Consider the following 18,520-nt stretch of genomic DNA (forward strand, 5'->3'; position numbering starts at 1 on the left):
TTGTCAAGCCCTGGACTATGTGATTGTCTGTGGATTCGATCATTTTGATCAAACTGCATATCAATCAAATAGGAAAATTGAAGTGTGTGTGGCCAGCATTACAGAGGCTCAGAGAGCCGTAAAAAATGACAGGCGTTCTAATGCCTCTACTCTATCCAAAACTAAAAAAAAAAAGAAGTTTTGCCTTTGGTTATACTTTAAATGAGCAGTTTTCTTTATCAGCACCCCCAATGCACGATGGCTGTATATTTCAGGGCCCCCAGTGAATTCCGTGAACCATGGAAGTGTTTGGCCTTCAGATATTCTGTTTTGAAGACATCAAAAGAATGGCATTATATAGAGGAATTCTGGTCTTCATCTATTCAGATCGCCGTCATGTGTCAGCGAGGTCAGAACAACTTATCCTCTCACCATATAATTCGCTCCATCTCTAACAGGCTTTCATGGAGCCCTCCAGCCAATCAGATCCCCTCCATCTGCCTAGAGACTCCCAGCTATAATAATACGGCAGGCTCAGAATTACATTTTCTTTCCATTTCCGACAACGTTTTCCAGCGTGTCACACCACATCTGCTATTTGCAGGGTTCACGGAGTAAGAAGCTTTCAAGTAACTAAAATTCATGGGTATTGCGGATACATCATTACAGGGCCCTGTGACTCTGCAGGCGTCCTAAAGTAAACCTGTCATGCTGACAAATGAAGCTAGCCTTTCCAGTCGTTGATATCAGGGCCCCTGCAGCATTATTTTGGAAAAAAAAAAATCAACATGGGCCTAGTATTAGCAGGAAACCTTTGCAGGATTTATCACTCATCCTGTCTATGGGGGCTCTACTACAGTACAATATTTAGCTTATTCCTATACTACATGACCTGAGAAGAGGAGAAGCTTTGGACTGGTTGCAGAAAAGAGGACTGCAGGACAATGGATTATTAATTTTCTCTATTAGAGCCTCCTGGACTAAATTATCATTATATCCTACATATATATGGGGGGGGGGGGGGGGCGGGTCTTTCTTAATATTTTTGGCAAGCCATGAGTTCCATTTTAAAGACGATGTGGTTGTTTTTTTTTTTAATTTCTTTCTTTATAAAGTTCAGGACAAAAAAATGTGCAAAACATTTTTTAATCCAATACCAGGCTAACCCTAGCTGCATTGCTGAATGATCACAAGAGAAACTTAGAGTCACTAATGCTTCCTTCATGTTGTTCATTTTCATATTTCCATATTTAAGAAACAAGCAAAATATGAAAAAATAAAAAAAATTAAATATCACATAAAACAAAAAAAACTAAATGCTGCAATAAAACTCTAAATATGAGCTCATTAAAAATACACTCTACCTTTCTTTTCAAGTGTTCCTTCACCCAATGTACAGTTGCAAGAAAAAGTATGTGAACCCCTTGGGATTACGTGGAGTTTTGCATGAATTGGGCATAAAATGTGCTCTGAACGTCATCTAAGTCACAACAATAGAAGAACACAGTCTGCTGAACATAATACTACACTAACATTAGATGTTGCCATGGTTTAATTGCACATAACATGTAAACATTCACAGTGCAGGGAGGAAAAAGTATGTGAGGCCCTAGCTTAATGACTTCTCCCAGAGCTAATTGGAGCCAGGAGTGAGTCAACCTTGACTCCAATCAATGTGATGATATTGGATGTGTTGCTGACAGCTGTCCTGCCCTTAAAAAACACACACCTGTTTTGGGTTTACTGGTTTCAAGAAGCACTGTCTGATGTGAACCATGCCTCGCAGAAAAGAGCTCTCAGAAGGCCTACGATCAAGAATTGTTGACTTGCATGAAGCTGGAAGGGGTTACAAAAGTATCTCCAAAAGCCTTGATGTTCATGTGTCCACGGTAAGACAGACTGTCTACAAATGGAGAAAGTTTAGCACTGTTGCTACTCTCCCTAGGCGTGGTCGTCCTGTAAAAATGACTGCAAGAGCACAGCGCAGAATGCTGCATGAGGTAAAGAAGAATCCCAGAGTGTCAGCTAAAGACCTACAGAAATCTCTGGCACATGCTAACATTTTTGTTGACACATCTACAATAAGGAAAACATTAAACAAGAATGGAGTACATGGGAGGACACCACGGAGGAAGCCATTGCTGTCCAAAAAGAATATTGCAGCATGTTTGAAGTTTGCAAAAGAGCACCTAGATGTTCCACAGCACTACTGGCAAAATATATTGTGGACAGATGAAACCAAGATTGAGTTGTTTGGGAAGAACACACAACACTATGTGTGGAGAAAAAAAGGCACAGCACACCAACATCAAAACCTCATCCCCACTGTAAAACATGGCGGAGGGAGCATCATGGTTTGGGGCTGCTTTGCTGCCTCAGGGCCTGGACGGATTGTTGTCATTGATGGGAAAATGAATTCCAGAGTTTATCAAGACATTTTGCAGGAAAACGTATGACCATCTGTCCGCCAACTGAAGCTCCGCAGAGGATGGGTGATGCAACAGGACAATGACCCAAAGCATACAAGTAATTCAACAAAACAATGGCTGCAACAGCACAGAATACGCCTTCTGGAGTGGCCCAGTCAGAGTCCTGACCTCAACTGATTGAAATGCTGTGGCATGACCTTAAGAGAGCGATTCACACCAGACATCACAAGAATATTGCTACACTGAAGCAGTTTTGTGAAGAGGTGTGGTCCAAGAGTACTCCAGATCGTTGTGCAGGTCTGATCTGCAACTACAGGAAACGTTTGGTTGAGGTTATTGCTGCCAAAGGAGGGTCAACCAGTTATTAAGTCCAAAGGTTTACATACTTTTTCCTCCCTGCACTGTGAATGTTTACATGTTATGTGCAATTAAACCATGGCAACATCTAATGTTTGTGTAGTATTATGTTCAGCAGACTGTGTTCTTCTATTGTTGTGACTTAGATGACGTTCAGAGCACATTTTATGCCCAATTCATGCAAAACTCCACGTAATCCCAAGGGGTTCACATACTTTTTCTTGCAACTGTAAGTTTGAGAGTCAGCCAACTAAGTTTCTATCTACTCCCTGTGTGGCTTGTGACATCTTTCCACAATTGTAAAATGGAAGACAGAGTCATTTTACTAACCCTGAAAGAGATGTCTCTACTCTCTAGTCTGCAAATATTTAGAGGCTCCATGCACCCTAGTGTTTTTTTAAGCTAAAAAATGCTGGATAAAAAACACTGGTAATAGCGTTTTTTACTAGCGTTCAGAAGCATTTAGGAGCATTAGTGTTTTATTAGCATTTTTACACTACATGTAGAGGTGAAAAAAGCTGTTAGGAGCGTTTTAGTAGCGTTTATGATTTTATACTGCTAGAAAAACGCTCCAAAAATTTCTACAAAAACTATTTTTTTTCTGCTCTTAGACGCTGAAGCTCAAAAAATGCTAATAGCCTAAAGTGTGTGCATGGACACATAGGATAACACTAGATAGCTTCTAGGAGCTAAAAAAATGCTGATAACAGCTTCTAGGAGCTTAAATAAATGCTAGTGTGCATGGAGCCTTAATGTGATAACAGCAAGTCTGTAAAAAGGTGAGTTCTATAAAAATACCCTTAAGACAAACACTGAAATAAGTTGAACTAAGCACTCTTACATACGCTTTCCCCCTAGTGCCCCCACTCAGAGCTAACACCAGAGAAAGCACATGGCCATTATGGAGAGGTGCTGTCCTACACCTAAAACCTGATGTGTGGATCACCTACAATGGGAAAAAAAGGGGCACTGCCTCTGGTATACATGAAAATAAATACTCTTCTCAGCCAGGAACCAACGCTGCATAACGTTTATAGCATCAGTCCACATCCTACCTTCTTCTAGGCACACCGGAGTGTCACTTGGCCTCCACGACAAAGATCCGTTGTTAAGCAAAATGCACATCTTCTTTGAAGGGCCCTTGAGTCTGTAACCATTCTGGCAGTGGAACCGGACCACGGAATTTTCAAAGAAGACGCTAATGCTTTGTGTTCTGTATCCATTTTCAGGAACTTCTGGGATGGGACAGGTGGGCAGGTCTTCAAACCCTGAAGAGACAGGGAGATTGCAATGGTCAGGTACAGAATCAGCCAAAATCGTTCCTCAAAGCAACTCTGTAGCCTTACAAAATGTATAAAACTGCCCTTCGCAAACGAAAACTGTTAATACTTACCTGTGTGGCAGGTGGGGAGCAGCACTACGACCTCCTGCAGAATCAACAGCAGATGTAGTTTCTATTCCTGCACTCTGACTCTCATTGAAACCTCAAACGGAGGGAGGAGATCTGACTCATTTAGTAATAGCCAGGGCTAAAACATAACATTTTTTATTTTTTTAATATGTAAGGTATGTATTCTCTTTTTCTTCCAGCAGGTGGAACTTTAGGTTTTACATCTTTTTCATCTTTTACCTTATGTTGAAAGAAGACTGTTGTTTAGAGAGCCCTGTATCTCAACCTAAAACACAATGTGGTTGATTTACGAAAGGCAAACATACTGAGCACTGGAAGTGCAGTTGCTTTATATCCGAGGGGAAGCTCTGAAATGAGGTGAAGCTCTGCTGATTTCTTTCATCCAATCATGTGCAAGCACAAATGCTGTGTTCCTTGCATGTTCCCCTCAGATCTAGAGCACCTACATTTTCAGTGCACAGCCTATTTTCCTTTAGTAAATCAACCCCTATGAGTCAAAGCAGTGGTTTCTGCCCCCTATTCATTTCACTCTGTAGGGCTCCATTGGATGTTTCAACCAGACACGGAGGGTGTGAAAGGGAACAGCTGCTGCTGTGTTCTCTTTAGAAAACCCACAGTGCTCTGGAACTCCTATGCCATGGGTGTATCCTCTATTAAAGCAGAATGTTGCTTTTTTTGTAAATTTGCTGCCCAGGCTTTAAGGAAATGCATCCTTTGCAGAAATACTCATCTGGTAACCAGCGCTGTCCTCCTATATACTCATTGCTCTGCCATTGGTCTTTTTTTGGGTAAATGACAGACAGCATCATTTCACAAATTTCCAGCGAGCTCAGATGGTCATGGACACACCATGGAGGTAAGTAACCACCTTGGCCTGGGCTTAGAGTACTACTGCAGAGAGCAGAACTGACTTCATAATATGCAGTATTGAACACTGTCTGCCGCTATCATTAGAGGAGGAAGAGGGCCATGGGAAGTCAGCGTGAATGGCCAGAAGACTGCAGGAAAAAGTTATGCATAGGGTGAATTAAACATTAAAAATAAATCAAATTGACCCAAACCATTATAGACTTTCTTTAACATAAGCAGCACTTTGCAAAATCTTCTGAACCTCTTTCAGGTTTCAGTGCAATTCAAGAACCTAAAGCCTGGCAGAAACAGAAAGAAGGAATTATACATTACGGAATTTACATTCGCCAAATTTAAACCCCTTATTTTAAAATGAATTCAAGTTCACGTGACCACTTAAACCTCTATATGTGACTCTTATACCTCTATTATTATTATTATACAGGATTTATATAGCGTCAACAGTTTGCTCAGCGCTTTACAATATAACGGGAGACAATACAGCAACTATACAGTTCAATACAAGTGGGAAAGGAGGGCCCTGCTCCTTGGAGCTTACAATCTAGGAGGGAGGGGCTAGTGGTACAAAAGGTAGTAACTGTGGGGGATGGACTGGTTGGAAGAGTAGAAGATTCCATTATTAGCTGAGGGGCAGGATAGGCTTCCCTGAAGAGATAGGTTTTCAGAGATCGTCTAAAAGTGAGCAGAGTAGGCGATAGTCTGATAAATTGGGGTAGAGAGTTCCAGAGGATGGGGGAAGCTCTGGGAAAGTCCTGGAGATGAGAATGGGAGGAGGAGACAAGAGAGCTAGAGAGCAGGAGGTCTTACGAGGAGCGGAGAGTACGGTTTGGGTGATATTTAGAGACAGGATCGGTGATGTAATTTGGGGCAGAGTTTTAAATGGCTTTATACGTTATTGTTAATGTTTTGAATTTTATCCGTTGGGCAATGGGAAGCCAATGGAGGGATTGGTAGAGATGGGTGGCAGATACAGAACGGTTAGTAAGGTGGATGAGTCTGGCAGCAGCATTCATGATAGACTGAAGAGGGGATAGCCTGCGATGAGGTAGGCCAATGAGGAGGGAGTTACAATAGTCAAGGCGAGAGATAACCATGGAGTGAATAAGTTGCTTAGTGGTTTCCGAGGTTAGGAACGGCTGTATCTTGGAGATGTTGCGGAGGTGAAGTCTACAAGATTTGGACAGTGATTGGATTTGGGGCTGAAAGGACAGGTGGGAGTCTAGGATTACACCTAGTACCCTGGCATGGGGGGAGGGACTGATGATTGTGTTATTGATCTTGATGGAAAGATCAGTTTTGGAAAGATTGATTGATGGGGAGGATCAGAGAAGACAGGATCAATCAGCCTTTTTACATAATGCAGCGGATTAACCCCTTAGGTTCCACAGTGAGTATAACAAGAATGCTTTACTGCACATACAGACTGAGTTTACTGTTGTGGGTTTAGTAACACTTTAAGATAATAAAGAAATACAGTCATTGTTTTTGAGGGGAGGTGAAGAAATTAGGAGTTCTTCCGCCAAAACGGTTGTGCAAAATTATTATATTTACTATGTAATATATAAAAAAATATGTAAACAAAAATAGAAGAAAACATTTTCTTCTATTTTGACTAGTGTTAATGTAAATCTAGTTGTACTGTAAATTAAATGTAAATATTAACTGTAAAAAAAGAGATAAATGATCAGAAAAATAATTGTTAAGGGGAGGAGGGAGGTTGGAGTTAATTAACCACTTGCCTGCCGGGCACTTCTACCCCCTTCCTGTCCAGGCCAATTTTCAGCTTTCAGCACTGTCACATGTTGAATGACAATTGCGCGGTCATGCAACACTGTACCCATAAGAAATTTTTGTCATTTTTTTTTGAGACAGAGATTTCTTTTGGTGGTATTTAATCACCTCTGGGTTTTTTTTATTTTTTGCTAAACAAACCAAAAACCACTGAAAATTTTGAAAAAAAAATGTTTTTTCTTAGTTTTTGTTATAAAATTTTGTAAATAAATGATTTTTCTCCTTCACTGATGTGCGCTAATGAGGCTACAGTGATGGGCACTGATAGGCTGCACTGATACACACTGATAGGTGGCACTGATGGGCACTAATGAGGAGGCACTGGTAGGTGGCACTGAAAGGCAGCACTCATATATGACACTGATAGGTGGCATTGGCTGGCACTGTTAGGTGGCACTGACTGGCACTGTTAGGCAGCACTGACTGGCACTAATATGCAGCACTGACTGGCACTGATAGGTGACACTGAAAGGTAGCTCAGATGGGCACTGATATGTGGCATTGATGTGCACTGGTAGGCACTGATATGTGGCATTGATGTGGCACTGATGGGCACTGGCAGGTGGCATGGATGAGCACTGACAGCTGGCACTGATGGACACTGACAGGTGGCACTGCTGGGGCTACACTGATCATCAGGGCACTCTGATCATCAGTGCCCTGATGATCAGTGTAGATGTCCCCTCTGAAGGGATGCCATTACCGGCTCTCCACTCCTCACGGGCTGTCAGCGTGACAGCTCGTGAGGAGAGAAATGCCGATAACCGGCATTTCCCTATTTACATGCGATCAGCTGTGATTGGACACAGTTAATCGCATGACCGAGCCGACATCTTCGGCCCTTTCTGGGACACAGCGTACCACTGATCGCCACGCTGCGCGCAACCGGAGCCGCACATGCGCGGTTAGCGTGGGAGTACGTCATATGACGTCCTCCCAAAATGAGAGAACCGCCTTGCGCCCATCATTACCTTATATGGCGGACAGGAGGCGGGTAAGGTTAACTAAGGGTTAATAAGGAGTAAATAGGGATGCATATGAATTAACCCCTTTATGTACACTGTTGACCTAAATATGAATAAAATAGTAAATACAATGTAACAAGCTGGGGTTACACTGTATTACTCAATGACACTTGCAGACTATCTTCAAATGTCACGTTACACTGAAAGCAGCATTTTAACAGCTGCTCCTCCGATGCAAAACAGCAATTTTAACAGCTGGAAATTGCAGATAATAGCGACAGGAGAAGCAGAGGTGGGGAAAGCTGCTGAATGTAGGAGATATTGTATGTGAAACTTTTATATTTATTTTCAAGACACATCTCCCAAGTTTAGAATTCTCAAGTTGTTGAACTCTGCTGCATAAACTAACAACTGAAATATCACTTTGAGTATATTGATCCTTGAAAGCATAAAACAAGTAGTTGCTTGGCCCCATAGTGCATTGGTGGCTGAGATATGAGCTCCTTTTCATCCTTATAACTCAAGACTCAATCAGTTTGAAAACAGAGGCGACCCAAGAAGCCCAGTCGATACTTTCTTGTTCATATTTGATCATCAAACTGTGAACAGACTTCATGCGATCAATAAAGTTTATTTAACATCCTCCTCTGTCTACAAGATGTGTTTTTCTTTCTCTGCTCCTCTGTGTACGGTCGTCAGCATGGAGAAACCACTCTTGAATCAAGAATGTCTTTCAAAGAGACAAAATTCTCAAAATACTGGTTCATGTGAAGGACATTCAAAGAGAAATGTGTTAAAGTTTGGGAAAAATCAGAAGAGAAGATGTTTTTAAAGAAGATGGCATATCAGAGAACAATCTGACTTTCTGCGTAGAAAGCCATTAAAAGAACTGTACAAAAATGTCTTATTTTTATTTTTAAGTCTGCGGAGGTGAAAAAAAACTAAAAACCCATAAGTGAACAAGAAACATGCAAGTGAAAAACACAAAAGAGTGCACTTAGGGGTGTGTTTTTGTCCACCCCCGAAAGGGGTAGGACCTCTACCCTGATCCACCGGGGCGCAAGGCTCTTAACAGGGACAAAGGGTTTCCAACATGGTCCACCTAGCAAAAAGGCCCGGCAAACCCCTTTTCATTCTGGCTAGCCGAAGCTGACCACCAAGTACTAGGTCAGAGAGCTCTCCCAAACAGAGACCCCCCCAGGAACAGGGGAGGAGAGAACCTAATGGTCACACATCCTCCCCCTAGACTTCAGGGACTGAGGACCCACACCCTCCATCCAACTGAGAAAAAAAACACATGCAAAAGTAAAGGTGACAAAACAGTGAGGGAAAAATAAATAAATAAATAAGTGGCAGTGTAATTGTACACTGGCTAGACCCTGAGGCCCATAGCAAAAAATTGCCCTGGACTTAGCTCTGGGATGATTCTGGGATGATTCCTGACCGTTCTCATGGTCATTGACACTCCACGAGGTGAAATCTTGCATGGTGCACCAGACCTAGGGAGACTGACAGTTGTTTTGTGTTTCTTCCATTTGCGAATGATTGCACCAACTGTTGTCACCGTCTCACCAAGCTGCTTGGTGATAGTTTGGTAGCCCAGTCCAGCCTTGTGTAGGTCTACAATCTTGTACCTGACATCCTTGGACAGCTCTTTGGTCTTTGCCATGGTGGAGAGTTTGGAATCTGACTGTTTGATTACTCCTGTGGACAGGTGTCTTTTATACAGGTAACAAAATGAGATTAGCAGCACTCCCTTTAAGAGACTGCTTCTAATCTCAGCTTGTGACCTGTATGAAAGACACTTGGTAGCCAGAAATCCTGCTGAATTATAGGGGATCAAATACTTACAGTATGTCCCTCATGAACATGCAAATCAGTGCATAATTTGTTAGACAAGCATTTCCTTTGAATTTTTTGTTGCTATTCTGTCTCTCAGTGTTACAATACACCTACCATTACATTTTTAGACTGATAATTTCTTTGTGGGTGGGCAAACATTCAAAATCAGCAGGGGATCAAATACTTATTTCCTTCACTGTATGTGTGTGTGTGTATGTATATGTGTATATATTGTGGGAACTCGCTTTAAAGTGGTAGAGCTTTTAAACGCACACAGCTACTCGCTTTCTTTTTTAAGGCTTTTTTTAGCCCACTTTTATTTAAATGAAAGTTCAAAACAGAAGTTTCCCACATAGGGGTATCGATCATCCACAAACAAAATTCAGCCTCCTGGCTCTCTCAGCTATACCGCTCTATATCTGTCTCCCACAGACTTCTTCCACAGGGTTGTTTTAGCACACAGCTATTCTCAAACAGCTCCTTGCTGCTTTTGGCTTCCACCTCTCCTTGGCGGAGCCCTCCTGACTCCTATCTGCTGGGGTGGAGCCCTCCTGACTCCTATCTGCTGGGGTGGAGCCCTCCTGACTCCTATCTGCCGGGGTGGAGCCCTCCTGACTCCTATCTGCCGGGGTGGAGCTCAGAATCATGGCCTGGCCTCCCCTAAAAGGCCTGCACACACCTGTGCAATCAGCACGCTGGCTGCTCCCAAAATATGGGCCCAGGATTGGAGATTTCATCCCTCCCAAATCTCTAAGACATCTCCAGGCTACAGGTCCCAAAACAGGCTTTACAAACCAAAGAGGAAACTGATAAACCAGTTTCCTCTGCATTATGAGATCTGCCTGGAGCCCCTCAACCTGTATAGTTGAGAATCCTGGGTGTCCATCATGATTTCCACCATGGCAGGATACCGTACTGCCACAATATATATATATATATATAATTTTTTTTTAAATATAGTGAATATGGCCAAAATTGTAGCGTTTCAAATATATGGCAATATATTTGGGAAGAATATTTTTAAAATATATCTCAAACATATTTTTCTTCCATGTGGCTAATAGTGTCAGATTATAAACTCATCACAGACCATTTTGTTGCTATTGTACTAGGTGTCTGGTCCTTGGGGATTACTCTGCACCTAAAGTGTATCTGAAAAAAACAAAACATTTAAAGTATAAGTAAAGGCAAAGCCTAACAAACGCTAAACCTACTCTCAGCGACATTCTAAGCCTAATTTATGTAGCCTTGTAAAGAAAGAAAGTCGCTCTACTTACCTGTTCTCCTGCGGTGCCCTCTGTGTGCTGGAGACAGCCGATAACAGCTGGGAAATGCCTGGGAAGTGACGTCACCAATAGCTTACTATGGGGCTTCCGTTGTCAGCTGTCTGTCCTTCACACTCCTACACACTGAAGCCGCCGCTGACAGTTCAGTCTGGGACAAGAACGGAGCGACTGCAGATACCCTAAGTATAGCAATTTTTTCTTTACAGGGCTAGCTAGATTGGGCTTAGAATGTGGCTGAGAGTAGGTTTAGAGTTAGTTAGGATTTGCCTTTACTTCCACTTTAATATATTTTTGCCAGGCTTTCTCCCCTTTATTTATATCTGGTGCTCCTGCAAGTAATACACCTAGAACCACCCTGTCCTAGGGTGACAACCTAGGTGAATCATACATGTGCGGTGCGGATTGAAGCTCAGGTTTCACAGCTAACTGATACAGTAGTTGTTCAGCGGTTCATGTCAGCTTTATATCAGGTTCGGGATGCAATAAGGTCAGGATCTTATCCAGTTCACACATTTCCGATTTGGAAACAGTTCCCAAAGAAGTCAATAGCCTGTAATCCCTACCTGAACCTGAAGGCACTGCTCAGAAATCGGACAGGACTCTTTTTAAAACCGCACTGAATCTGTACCGCATGTGCACCAGACATATGTGAACAGGCACCTTAGGAAGCAATGTTTTTTCACGTCATGTGGATTGGATGCGGTTCAAATCACATCCAATCCGCATATATGTGAACCGGCACTCACTATACTTAAAGTGTTACTAAACCCACAACAGTAAAATCAGTCCGTATGTGCAGTAAAGCATGCCTGTTATATTCACTGTGGAACTTAAGGGGTTAATCCTCGACATTGTGTAAAAAGGATGTTTGATCCTGTCTTCTCTGATCCTCCCCTTCTTACAAGTTCCCCATTTCACCTCCCGATAGAACACAGCCACGGGGACACTCTGCACATGCTCAGTTTGGTGTGTACTGCTAGAGTTTTTCCTTTTTCTTGGGAGAATGCATGTGATCAGCACTATCAAGACTGAGGTCAGGGGTTATGCAATCTCATAGGGCATTTAGAGGAGAATGAAAACTCCTCCTGTAAGCTTTAACATTTGCTCAGATGGACACTGATAGAAGTCACAAAACTGCTCTAACTGCTGATGAGAAAAGGTATTTAGCATACCTTTATATTTACTGAAATAATTGCATATCCATGTTCTGTGTACTGTGGGAGACCAGATATAGTGAATGCAGGATCCTGGGTTTAGTATCATTTTAACTACTTGCCGACCGCAGTGAGCCGAATGACGGCTGCACTGCAGCCGGCCAGTTCTGGTTGGATGTCATATGATGTCCTCCCAGAACGCACTCTCCTGCGCGCCCCCAGCGATCTTCGTGATCGCTGTGTCCTATGGACACAGCTGATCACATGACATGGTAAAAGGCCAATCACAGCGGCCTTTTACCACGTGATCAGCTGTGTCCAATGACACGCTGATCACAGGAAAATGCAATTGCCGATTCTCGGCTGCACTTTCCTCACGCTGTCAGATCGTGAGGAAAGTACTGCCGAGAACCAGCAGTTGTCAGAGCAGGGATCGGCACTGATCATCAGGGCACTGATCATCAGTGCCCTGATGATCGGTGCCCAGCAGTGCCACCCACAAGTTCCACCCACCTGTGCCCAGCAGTGCGCCCGCCTGTGCCCCCACCTGTGCCACCCAGCAGTGTCACCACCTGTGCCCAGAAGTGCCACCTACCTGTGCCTAGTAGTGCCACCCACCTGTGCCCACCCACCTGTGCCCACCAGTGCCACCCACCAGTGCCCATCAGTGCAGCCCAGCAGTGCTGCCAGCCAGTGCCACCAGTCAGTGCCTAGCGGTTGTGCCAGTCAGTGCCCAGCAGTGCCACCAGTCAGTGCCCAGCAGTGATGCCAGTCAGTGCTGTTTATCAGTACCCATTATCAGTGTCGCCTATCAGTGCCACCAATCAGTGCCGCATATCAGTGCCGCCTATCCGTGCCACCTATCCGTGCCACCTCATTAGTGCTACCTATCAGTGCCGCCTATCAGTGCCCTTCAGTGCTGCCTATCAGTGCCCATCAGTGCCGCCTATTAGTGCCCATCAGTGCTGCCTCATCAACGCACATCAGTGAAGGAGGAAAATTACCTGTTTGAAAAATGTTATAATAGAAACAAAGAAACTTTTTTTTTCACATTTTTTTTGCAATTTTTTGTTTATAGCGCAAAAAGTAAAGCGCCCAACAGCAATTAAATACCCCCAAAATAAAGCTCTATTTGTGAGAAAAAAATGATAAAAATTTCATATGGGTACAATCTTGCATGACCGCGCAATTGTCAATCAAAGTGCGACAGCGCTGAAAGCTGAAAATTGGCCTGGTAAATAAGGGGGTATAAGTGCCCGGTAGGCAAGCGGTTAAAACAGTTAAGTTTTTTTTACCTTAATGCATTCTATGTATTAAGGTAAAAAAAACTTTCTGTGATTAGGATCCCCTGGATGAAAAGGAGGAGCCAGGGGCGCCAGCGGGGAGCCAAAAAGAGGAGGACTGGTGCAGCTCTGTGCAAAACCATTGCACAGAGCAGGTAAGTATGACATGTTTATTATTTTCATTTAAAAAAAAATGAAGCTTTACAATCACTTTAACTTTGGATTGGTAACACCACCCCCCTAGAACATGAAGTGCGTTAGGACTGCAGGACACAAGCCTTTTGAGAACAATGTAACTGATAAATATGCAGCAAAGGCAGAGAGCACAGAGATGTATTAGCTTAGCATTTGAAAATGCATGCAAATGTGGCACTTGTATGCTTTTTTGTCTGGGAGAGAAGGTACTTCCCTTACTGAAATGCATTAATTGTGTGTTTTGTCACAGTTTCAGTCGTCTCTATGGCAGATGCTGCCTACAGGATTAAAAAAAAAAAAAAACACACTACATGAAAGTGCACAGATGAGAACAGCGCAATCGACTCTAGCGACATATTTCATTGTGCATTTTAAGTGTAGTTTAAAGTAGGGGTCCTCAAATTGTTTCCCCTCATCAACCCCCTCGTGAAGTTTCTGATTATTTATCGACCACTGAACATTTATTATTCAAATACTGAAGGTTATATTGAAGGTTTCTGGGCATCATTACTGAATTGCTTTTCACATAATGGGCACATAGGCATAGTTTCATTGGTAAATGAAGCTAGGGTCCAAATGTTAAATATTCTTGTGAATACTGCCAACAATTCCTCTTAGTATCAGCAGCTGGCATTCTAGCTTTTGCAATTCTTATTTTTTAAGTAAAAGTACAGCAATCAGTTCTTTGGCACCATGCTTATTACTATGTGTGTACTCATTGGCTCTCCAACAGTTTGATGTGGGTGTATTTACTTCCTCTCCAACAGAGTTCAAAATGGGTGTACTCACTTGCTCCAAACAGGTTTTTACTATTAAATAATGGCAGAAAGTATATGAGCGCTAGGTAGTGCAGGAAAAAGCAGCTGACATAAAGGCAAAACCTCTTAATCTTCATAAAATCCAATAATAAATATGCAGCGCTATAATTCAAATAACACAAATGATATAAACTGATATATCAGCGCTGTGAGGTGCTGAAGTTAATTCAAGTGCAATGGACGTCTACGGACTTTATATTGTGCAGGTGGTGAACTTCAATATTATAGTGTTACAGATAAGCACACAAGTCCCCAACTCCATATAGAAGTGCAGATCGTGACTCCAGTGATGTAAGGGAGGAGCCAGGGAGTGACGTCACGCCGCTCGAGCCATGTGTCAGGCCTGCAGCCACCTTTGATTCTCTAGTCACACTTTGAGTACTTTATGTCTTACTGGATCTGCTTTTACATGGCAACTTTTTTCTAATAAAATACTACACTATCAGAAATTTCTGTTTGGGCTCGTTTGATTGCGAGCCCCTCCCCCAAGGTGGATTTTGCTACTGCTCTGTTACCTCCCATTGAGAGAGGTCCACCTGGTGGCTATTCATGACACCTGGTACCTCTAGTGTGATCCCCCTGGTGGATGGCTCAGTGATTCCTGATCCCTGGAAGCTGATGACCCTACGATTATTTGTACTTCTGCTGGTTGGCCAGTTGATCTGTGGATGTTCATCCTTCTATACCAGCGGTTCTCAACCTGTGGGTCGCGACCCCTCTGGGGGTCGTACGACCCTTTCACAGGGGTCACCTAAGACCATCGGAAAACACATATTTCCGATGGTCTTAGGAACCGAGACACCGCTCCTCTATCCGTCTCAAGGCGGTTCCACCCACATGCAGATATGCCCACATACGAGTACCCGGCGTGATGACATCATTGCGCCAACCCCATCACATACACCCCGTACAAATACAGGTGTATTGACAGGGTTGGCGCCATAATGTACTTATGTGGATCAGTTACACATGTGTAAAGAGCAGCTGCTGTGTAGAAAGCAGCTACTGTGTTGAAAGCAGCTACTCTGTTAAAAGCAGCTACTGTGTTGAAAGCAGCAGTATTGGAGGTAAAATATTTACATTACGATTCATAATAGTAGCAAAATTACAGTTATGAAGTAGCAACGAAAATAATTTTATGCTTGGGGTCACCACAACATGAGGAACTGTATTAAAGGGTCACGGCATTAGGAAGGTTGAGAACCACAGTTCTATACCCAGAGGATCAGGAGTGGTTTAAGTAATTAAATGCACATATGATTGCACTGTCTGGTTAGTGCAATCTACACTTATTTATACATCACTGGAGTCACAATCTGCACTTCCATATGGAGTTGTGGTTGTGTTAAGGTTTCCTCGAAGAGGAGTTCTTCACCTAAAGGCAATTCGCAATAAGTGTTTTTGGCACTATTGTTCAGCAGACCAACATTTAAGCCAAAGAATCCACATGGATAGAAGACTCATACTGGACAGAAGACATACAATATCCACAAGGTAGTATAGGGCAACCAGAAGAGTTGTAGCTGAATTAAAACTGAGGGATCGATTAGAATTGCTTTAGTCCTATCACTAGTCCCACCAAGGGTTTGGCAAATAGACTTGACAGAAATGGAAGGTTAAAAGACAGGGCCTGCTAGGGAGTATAAGGACTTGGAAAGGGTTTCCAGTCTCTTGTCCAGTGGATCCTTAAACACTTGAATTTCATTGACAGGGAAAGAATGGCTGGGTCTAAAAAAGAAACATCCCTCCTTCACAGAGTATTGCTCAGAAAAAAAGCTTGGAGCAGAAGAACAATTTGTCAGGGTCAGACAGGTCACCATACAAAAACCAGCTGTAGTAACACATCTACTAGGGCAGTTTAGATTGGTTGGGTTTTTGTAAGGGAGCCCAAATCGGAAAGATCTGATAAATCAAATACAAGTTGCTTGAGTTCTAAACATGAACGTGCTACATCAATAAAAACAAGTGTAATATCTTTATGCCCAGGAGTAATGTCAGCAGACTGTGTCTCCTATGGCACACACTTGTCCAAAAGGAGAGATTAAACTCCTGATAACCCACAGCTGTAGTTGCAGGCAAATCAGTGAGAGACTCTGGAGGAGAAGTATGCTTAACTCCCCTGCATTCTAAGTCAGCTTCCATGGCAGTGATTATGTGCAAAAAATCTGAAATAGTTGCAGAAACTTCCTCCCTGAATAAATCAAAGGAGGGGGACACACTTGGGGGAGCTAAGCAAGGCACCGAGGAGCAAGTAGACTAAAGCAGGGGACAACTATCTAGGTGGTTGGCCTCAGGTCCATGGGAAGGGACACTGCAAGTCGCTGCGAGGGCCCGCATGACCACTACCTCTATTATCTGACATGCAGGTATATAAAGTGTGAAAGTTCCCACAGGGATAACCACAAACTAGTTCCAGGTGAATATATGGCCATCTGTTACTTCATCACTAAAGGGCAATAGCAAAGAGAGTTGGTGAAGGACCTTTGCCAAGGAGTACCATAGCAGTGAAGGCTTTGGGGAAGGTGGGAGAGGTGATGTGAGTGCATGTAGGCAACACAGCAGTATATGGTGTGGTGCATAAGCACAGTGATATCTGTGACGCAAGGTAGAGTAACACAGACTTCCTGCCTGCAACACATTAAAAAAGGTGGCACCATGACCCACATGAAATACCGTGGCACAGATCTCCAGAGAATTACCCCCTGATAAGGAGGTAGCCAGTTACACAGTTGATACGAGCCAGGCTACATAAAAGGCAAAGCCCTTGAGACTTACAGCAGTGCTGGCCTAGAAAGTACCCTGCGGCCATAAACACTCTAACTAGTACCAGTGTGTACCAATGCAGAAGCAAGTGTGTCATTATGAAAGGCGAGGTGATCGATGGACGCTGAGGGGTTTATTTACTAAAGCTGAAGAGTGCAAAATCAGATTCACTTCTGCATAGAAACCAATCAGCTTCCAGGTTTCATTGCCAAAGCTTCATTGAACAAGCTGAGGTTAGAAGCTGATTGGTTTCTATGCAGGAGGGAGTCTGATTTTGGACTCTCCAGCTTTAGTAAATAAACCCCTATGTGTCACCTCGCATGCAGTCATATCTAGGACATTGAGGTGGAGTCCAGTCCGGGTTTTCCATATCTATGGCAGAGGTTGTACCGGACCAGTTTTTGTGGTCCACTGATGACCACCAGCAGGTGGTATAAATAAGGCAGGACTGGAGCAAGCAGTTGCTCTTGGCCTGGGACTCAGAGAGCCATATCTGAGTGAGCTGTGGATGAAAGTTTGTGTTGTACAAGAAAGGAAAAGGTTTGCATACTGTTTTGATTTTGTTGATGACAGGGAGAAGCCCTTCACCGTTAAGATAGGAATCTCCTATGTTTATTTAGTGCCTGGATGACGAGGGTTTATTTTCTGTTTTGTTTTTGTTTATGATGCTTGCAACCTTTTAAAATAAAACTGACGACAAGTCAGATTTTAAGAAAGCCCTGCTGTCTGGACTACCTTTTTCCCAGGGAAGGTGATCCCCCACCTGAGCTACACCCCACACAAGGAAGACCAAGCCCAATCCAGACAATCATTCCCCTCCAGTGGGCATGCCCACAAGGGAGTCTTCAAGGACAGGATTACGCATTGGTGTATCATGGCCCTGGACCTGTACAGCTAGCTAACACAGTACACCAGGTGCCTGGAGAGCACCACTAGCAGAGCCCAGTGCCTGAAGGTCACATTACAGGCCAGCCACAAATCTTCTTCATGGTGGGGTCTAGGTATAGCCTCCAAGGCAGTGCTGAGAGTCAGCCAGTCCGGAAAAATGTAAAGGAAGCTCTATTGGCTCTGCAGTTAAAGAGTAACTCTACTTTTGTTGAGAAAAAAAGCATTCCCCTCTGGGTGATCAATGTGCATTACAAGGATTTTAACAAACTTTGTTGCAGATTCCAACCTTGTGTTATTCTGAAGAAATATTTGTTTGTTTGTCTGTGTCCATGTGCAAAGTGAATCTGTATGGAAGTAGTTGTATAATTGTCAGTCAGCTTCTACACCTCTAATGAGGAAATTGGCAAGGTTGACTGACAATTGTATACACTACATTATTTTTTTTTTTCATTTGCTATTTTTTAAGGAAGACTCATGATGAAAACAAAA

At 43.1% G+C, this 18,520-nt stretch overlaps 1 protein-coding gene across 2 annotated transcripts in view; it reads right to left on the reverse strand.

The window, feature by feature from the left end:
* The window catches only part of SUSD4 (sushi domain containing 4), a 236,146-nt gene that overhangs the window by 126,433 nt on the left and 91,193 nt on the right, over positions 1 to 18,520 (reverse strand). For both annotated transcript variants that reach the window (XM_089685054.1, XM_089685055.1), the window contains exon 3: positions 3,821 to 4,033. In XM_089685054.1, the coding sequence (XP_089541180.1) occupies positions 3,821 to 4,033 (213 nt within the window). The remainder of the gene's footprint in view (positions 1 to 3,820; positions 4,034 to 18,520) is intronic.

Source organism: Staurois parvus, unplaced genomic scaffold, assembly GCF_062004578.1.
Source record: "Staurois parvus isolate SC_StPar_1 unplaced genomic scaffold, SC_StPar_1.0 ptg000362l, whole genome shotgun sequence".
NCBI lineage: Eukaryota > Metazoa > Chordata > Amphibia > Anura > Ranidae > Staurois > Staurois parvus.